Source organism: Sinocyclocheilus anshuiensis, unplaced genomic scaffold (assembly GCF_001515605.1).
Source record: "Sinocyclocheilus anshuiensis isolate Anshui unplaced genomic scaffold, SAMN03320099.WGS_v1.1 scaffold2045, whole genome shotgun sequence".
In the NCBI taxonomy this organism is placed as follows: Eukaryota; Metazoa; Chordata; class Actinopteri; order Cypriniformes; family Cyprinidae; genus Sinocyclocheilus; species Sinocyclocheilus anshuiensis.
In genome coordinates, this window is record NW_015536593.1 from 263,855 (window position 1) to 271,627 (window position 7,773).

A 7,773-nucleotide genomic window follows, 5' to 3' on the forward strand; every position below is an offset into this window, starting at 1 on the left:
ACTATTTGAAAATCTGGAATCTGAGGGTGCAAAAAAATCAAAATACTGAGAAAATCGCCTTTAAAGTTGTCCATATGACGTTCTTAGCAATGCATATTACTAATCAAAAATTAAGTTTTAATATATTTACAGTAGGAAATTTACAAAATATTTTTATGGAACATGATCTTTACTTAATATCCTAACGATTTTTGGCATTAAAAAAAAAATCAATAATTTTGATCCATACAATGCATTTTTGGCTATTGCTACAAATATACCCCAGTGACTTATATATATATATATATTAATGCTTTATTAAATGCTTAATTTCAAATTACATTTTACATCTCATAAATGTAAGGTATATAATACTTATGCTTTTTTTTTTTCATAGATGCGTATACTTTTATATAATAAAGAATCATTTTGAACGATTCCAGTGAAATATACAATAATACACTTTTATATATTTTAATAAAAAATTCTAATGAATCTAAATTCTTATTTTCCCCTCAGTATTTCAATATGTAGTTGCATTTGCTTGTTTTTCTCCACCCCTCAATATGTCAATTTATTTAGGCAGGAAAGCAGAATGAATGAATTAATTAATTTACATATGTATGTATGTCACTTGTTACCTGGTGCACAGGCTGTACAGGAGGCAGAGCCTGTGTTACTGCTGTAGGACCCAGTAGGACATGGCTGGCAGAAGGGGCTTCCAGTGGAACTAATGAAAAAATGGTTAAAGCCTTGGCATGGAAGGATTGTGTATGCTTTGAATAAACAACAGTGTAATGCTTTCTCCTCTCACTTGCTGTAAAACCCAGATAAACAGGGCAGACAGCCCTGCTGTCCTGCTAGAGGCTGATAGAAACCCTGGACACACAGAAGACAGGCTCCAGGTAACACACACAGACCGGCCTCAGGACAGCAAGAACACAACAGAGTTTCTGAGACCACAGAAAGAGAAAGTGCATGCGTCAACTTCAACTTTTAAGACAACATGAAATCAAAATGAAACCACGTTCTTAACACACACAAAAGCACCCACCATTATCATAATAAGAGCCAGGAGCGCAGGCAGCGCAGGTGGAAGTGTTGAGGCCGGAGCAGCTGAGCGCTGTAGTGCTGGGAGCGGCAGAGCTCATGTTTGCACTGACTGTGGTGATCGTCACAGCAGGACTGAGTGTTGTCTGACTCATCACCACTCCTGCACAATGGCGGGGGAAATGACACAATGACACAATGGTCTTAAAGGGGTCATATGATGCGATTTCAAGTTTTCCTTTCTCTTTGGAGTGTTACAAGGCTGCAAACACATACCAGCTTCATCACTGTGTCTGTCACAGACACTCTGTTCCCCTTTCGGGCTCTGTCTTTACATTTATTTTGAAAGATGAAGCTCGCGATTATGGTAAGGGACGTTACATTTCCGATGAGTGCTTGCGGTGTTCGGCCAATCACAATGCACTGGGTCAGCTGGCCAATCAGAGCAGACTGCACTTGTCGGAAGGAGGGACTTTGTATAAAACGAAGCGTTTGAGAGAGGCGGGGCATAGAGGACCTACAATAATGTACAGTTTTTGAAAAATAATGTGTTTTTTGAACATTAAAGCATGTCAACATATTCTGTTACACCAAATACACAAAATAATGATCTTTAAAAAAGCATCATATGACCCCTTTAAAAGCAAAAATAATAAGTAGCACAAGCGTTTTCATCTTTGATAACAATAATGAATGTTTCTTAAGCACCAAATCAGCATATTAGAATGACTTCTGACGGATCATGTGACACTGAAGATGCTGAAAATTCAGCGTTACCATCACCAAAATAAATCACAATTGAAAATTTTATTTTAATTGTAATTACTTCACAATAACAAATAAATGCAGCTTTAATGAGCATATAAGACCTTTTTCAAAAAACGGTCTCTAATTTAGCTTTAAGTGGACTGTGCTTTATAAGTTGTTTACAAAGAAGGTCATAAAAGCAGTTAATATTACATGATTTCTCATTTTGGCTCAGTACTGCTCAGCTTTTTGACAAGGTTAGTTTAAGGGTCTATTGCATCACACTCATATTCCTTCGATTGTGTGTTTTTATTGTCTGTTGATGTATACTGTAAATGGCATAGCATGGTTGTTAACCATCAGCAGAAAGGCAAACAGAGTCTTTATTGTGAATGTAATCACATTAGCCATGAGGCCGGTCACCCTCAGCAACACGAGCACCCACTGAAGAAACACAGTTATTCTGAGGGGATGGTCATATGACTCGATTTCACTCCAGAAATACTAAGAACAAGTGAGGGACCCAGGAACCATGTTTCTAATTGTTCTCTTCTCTTCCAAGCTTTCACTACTTACTCAGAGGAAAATGGTTGACTCTTACTGACTTGTTAATAAACTGTTCAGATCATTTGAACTAATTCTTTGAAACACACAAACGAGTAATTTGACAAATAACATCGACATTGACGAATGAATCAGAGGTCATAAAAACTTAAATCACTACAGAACACTGCTGTGGCAGGCCAATAACCCGTCTTTGTTTACTAAGCAGAGCTGTATTGTGATATTGATTTTTTGCAGGTAGCCTATTGTTGGGTTTAGGCCTGTCTTAGTTATCAGGAAGAATGTGGTTTTGTTAAAATATCTTAAAGATGTAGTAAATGTATCTCTGTATTGACAAACAACCACAAATAAATAATACATACACACATATACATACATAGTGGAAACTGATTTTTAAAAACACCTAAACACAATTATACATGTATATATTTTTCTCCTATAAAGATATTAAACATTATGTTAAAAAAATAAAAATAAATAAATAAATATATATATAGTCTAGATAGACATTTAATACTGATTTTGAAAATGGCTCATTCACAAAGCGAAATGTTGCAGCCGTTCAAAAAGTGAAACCTTTACATATTTTCCTCACGACCATGGCACTTCAACATATTTTAAATATTAGCTCACTGATAAAAGTTAAATATTAAAATGCGGTTTGACATTGTGTTAAAAGTCACAGTTTATCTGTTAATTTGCTGTGATTCGGAAACTCACCCAAAACACAAGCGGTGGCGAGAACGGACAAAACTCCCAAACTCTCCATGATCCAGCGATTTACTTCAGGAGTCCCCACATCTGTTTAGCCATCTGGATTCATCACGGTAGACGACAGCATTGGTAAAAGAGTGTATTATTGGTAACTGTGGAAGATTTCTGCTCTCATCAGTGTCATATGACACGAATCATGTGACCTGAATCAAAGACTGAAACTATTTACTGTTACCTTACTATTGTATCATCTACAAACATTCTATAAACACGAACTAAAGTGAGCACCATCCAGAAGTTAGGCGTAATATTTAAAGTGGGTGACAGATTAACAAGCTGGACGCCAGTCAAAGGTCCAAAAGAGTTTCTCAAATGACGACATTCTTCTGCTTTTTGTTTTACAGTAAACACAGAAGTGCAAATGACGACATTTTTGAAGTCCCTCCCTTAAAACAGTCAACAGGACCCATTACAGTTACTATGGTAACTGTCCTTCACACACACACACACACACACGCACAGACACACGCACAGACACGCGCAGACACAGACACAGACACACACACACACAGACACACGCACAGACACGCGCAGACACAGACACAGACACACACACACACAGACACACGCACAGACACGCGCAGACACAGACACAGACACACACACACACAGACACACGCACAGACACGCGCAGACACAGACACAGACACACACACACACAGACACACGCACAGACACGCGCAGACACAGACACAGACACACACACACACAGACACACGCACAGACACGCGCAGACACAGACACAGACACACACACACACACACAAACACACACAAACACGCACACACACACACAAACACACACAAGCACACACACACACACACGCACAGACACACGCACAGACACACACACACGCACACAAACACACACAAACACGCACACACAAACACACACACAAGCACACACACGCACAAACACGCACACACACACGCAAACACACACACACACAAACACACGCACAAACACGCACACACGCACAAACACACACACACACGCAAACACACACACACACAAACACACACACACAAACACACGCACACACACACACACACAAACACAGTGGTAATTTTAAGTTTGGGCTTATTTGAAGAAGTAGAGAAATAGGGAAATTTCTGTCATTTCGCCCAAAGCTTCATTTGTTTTGCTTTACACAAGTGACAGAGTATCTCTCTCGCACTGTCCAAACTGCTGCATTTCAGATGACTGGGAGGAAGTTTATTACCTACTTTACCTACCCATATTGCAGAAAAAATATGGTCTATTTTTCAACATATTTCCTCTTCACTGTTTATTATGATGTTCAGACTTGAGCATGCCCTGAGTTAGTAACACAGGATTTCACATCCATGGTAAACACCGCAACAAGTGAACCCAATTTGTATACATAGTAACACTGATTAAAATACTGCATAACAGATATACACATATAAAGGTTACAATACAGAGTGCAAAACAGCCCTTTATGGTAAACAATAACAGAGATGTTCATTCAAAACAAGGCAATTACAATATAAAACCAAATATATGCAAGGCCAGAAGTGTTAAAGGTGATTTGGTGCATTTTAGCTTCAGATAATACTTAGACTGTGGCATAATAAATTAAATAACATTTGCTATTACATTAGATCAGAAAATGTAACCATTTAACTTAACAGTATACCACTTATTGCCCATTTAACAGTTTTCTTTCTCTGTTTATTTATGGCTTGATATAACATAGTAAACAACTTCAAAGCTATGATGCTCAGTGCAGAGGGTCTGCCATTGACAAACTGGCCCTTCTGGCCTTTGTTTATTTATTTTGGTTATCTTTTTTGCAATGTGACAAAAAAGCACAAAATTGGTTGGCAGCCAGTTGATAGTAGCCATTGATCTTCATAGTATTTTTTCCATACAAGTCAATGGCTACCGTCAACTGTTTGAGTACCAACATTCTTCAAAATATCTTCTTTCTTTTAACAGAAAAAATAAGCTCATACAGGTTTGGAACAACTTGAGGTTGTGTAAATGATGACAGAATTTAATTTTTGGGGTGAACTATCCCTTTAAAAACCTGATTTAAATGGATCACTCGTCACACCCCAGATGGACAGAGCAGTATTCACTCTAGCTGCTTGGCTGACATGTCTTTTTTTTACATCCCTCACTGTCTTTGATTGAAACTTCTGGGCTATTCCATAGGGAACATGAGCCGCCACTGTCCCAAGTTCTGCTGCTCCCTCCACGTGGAACATTTGATCATCGAAGAAGATGTGAGGTCTGATCTTTTCCAGCATGGGGCCTTTAGGGGCTCCTGCTAGGAAGAGGGCCTCATCTTTCTCTAGACCCCAGGAACGTAACGTCTTGAGGGCCCGGGTGCCTGAACTGGCTGCACTGCGAGCTGTAACAAGTAGGTGCGGATAGGACAGTCCAAGCGCTGACCTTTGGCATAGTTTCCCCAGAGCTTCCAAGAACCCCTTAAGTGGTCCCTATGAAAAATGATAATAATTCACTTTTGTCGGAAGTATAATATAATTGTTTTCTTGTGAAAAAGTGTTTACAGCAAACATCATTAGCATTATGGATCATCAAATGGAGTTTAAACACATTTTTATAATCCACACAGTATAATATTGCACTGCTATTACATTTTAATTGAACATACATGATCAAGAGGTTATTTTCATGAGCTTTCTCGTGCTCAAAGAATTTGTCCAGCCCATGGAATTTGTAGATTCTCTTCAATATGAAAGAATTTCATATTGAATCAAAATTTGTATATTTATGATTCTACCATTAAAAGTTCATTAATTTCCTAAACCATTCCACTCACCTTCTTCAATGGCTTCTCTAACTTTCACTGAAATTAGCAGACAGATAAAGGTTGGTGTGGTAGGGTTTCAGATACCCAGGACTGTTGCCTCCAGTCATACAAAAGCGCTCTATAAACAGCTCTGGTAATAAAAAACAACACAAGATAATTGCTTATGACTGCCACCAAACTGACATGCATTTAAAAAGATATCTCTTAATAACTACAATGAGTTTAAAGAGTGAATTAAGCATCTGTAAGGAAACATAATTGTACTAAAAATATTTTTTTATTATTATTATTATTTAGGGATGTCAAAGGTAATATGTTAACCTAAATAGATAGTCTACCCAAAAATGATTTTTTTTCCAAGGAAATTTGTTCCAAACCTGTATAAATTGACAGCAGAACATAATGGAAGAATTACTGTATACTAAAACTATTATATAAAAAAAAAATTTAAATATATATTTTATTGCTATTAGTTGCCAAGGCATTGGAACTATACAGACATATTAAAAAAAAAAATGCAACAACAAAAAAAAATTACTAAAACTTATAAAGGAAGATATTTTAAAGAATGTTGGTAACAACAGTTTCGAATCCCATTGACTTCCATTGTATTTTTTGTCCATACAATGGAAATCAACAGAAACAGAAACTATTTGGTTTCCAACGTTCTTCAAAATATCTTTATGTTCCACAGAGAAAAAAAAGAAAGCATGCAGGTTTGGAACAAAGTGAGGGTGAGTAAATGATGACAGAATTTTAATTTTGGGGTTGAAGTCCTGGTGTTTGTCCAGTTAAAAACAGAGCCTTACGAGCTTTTGACTTACGGTAATGGTTAATTTAATTTATAAGCCGAAGTCCCACATGAGCATGATTGCTGGTCATCAAAGAGCTCTTCACTGTCTGGATAAAGCTCCCTGAGTCGAGCGTTCACTGCCTCCACAGTACAGAAAAATAACATTTCCCTCTGTATCCATAGCTCTGTAGCTTGGAAAGAAAGATAACTGAATGACAAAAAGAAATATTTTCTTCCTTTAAGTTGAAATAATTGTAAAAAATTTTTAGATTCTCATTAACGATATCATTGCTAATCACTGATGTATGTAAGTACATTAGAACAGGTTTGACCTTAATGAAGGGGAAAGCAGGTCCGAGTGTGAATGGCTCGATCTCATGTTGGATCTGATATTTCAGGTAATCCTCCGTCCATTCCCTGCAGCTCATAAATGTCCTGATCTCGATCCAAGAGGGCACGGGAGGACACAGCAATGGTGATGGCATTCTGAGACTTTGGCTGAATAAACATAATATTGCAAATTGACAGTAGGCCACACATTTCTGATTACTATTTGAGTTTTTTCAAATATATTTCAAATTTTGCGACAGACAGACAAACAGACAGATAGATATATAGACAGACAGACAGATATATAGACAGACAGACAGACAGACAGACAGATAGACAGACATAAAGACAGACAGACAGACAGATAGATAGATAGATAGATAGATGACAGACAAAGATAGACAGAAAGATAAAAATATGACAGACAGACAGACAGATAGATAGATGACAGACAGACAGATAGATGACAGACAGACAGATGACAGAGACAGACAGATGACAGACAGAGACAGACAGATAGATAGATAGATAGATAGATAGATGAAAGACAGACATAAAGATAGACGATAGATAGATAGATGACAGACAGACAGACAGATAGATGACAGACAGAGACAGACATGCATGCAGACTGACAGACAGACATACAGGCAGACATACAGACATGCATGCAGGCAGGCAGGCAGGCAGGCAGACAGACAGACAGACAGACAGACAGAGAGATAGATAGATA

General features: G+C 37.6%; 1 protein-coding gene and 1 pseudogene across 1 annotated transcript in view; both read right to left on the bottom strand.

Moving 5' to 3' along the window:
* LOC107703527 (signal peptide, CUB and EGF-like domain-containing protein 1) overlaps positions 1–3,432 on the bottom strand; it is an 8,366-nt gene extending 4,934 nt beyond the window's left edge. The window contains exons 1-4 of the mRNA XM_016506185.1: positions 3,061–3,432; positions 1,034–1,192; positions 794–932; positions 621–709 (exon numbers count right to left, since the gene is read on the bottom strand). Coding sequence (XP_016361671.1) covers positions 621–709; positions 794–932; positions 1,034–1,192; positions 3,061–3,109 — 436 coding nt within the window. The 5' untranslated portion in view covers positions 3,110–3,432. The remainder of the gene's footprint in view (positions 1–620; positions 710–793; positions 933–1,033; positions 1,193–3,060) is intronic.
* A 1,764-nt stretch (positions 3,433–5,196) lies between these two features.
* LOC107703516 (cytosolic 5'-nucleotidase 1A-like) overlaps positions 5,197–7,773 on the bottom strand; it is a 6,023-nt pseudogene continuing 3,446 nt past the window's right edge.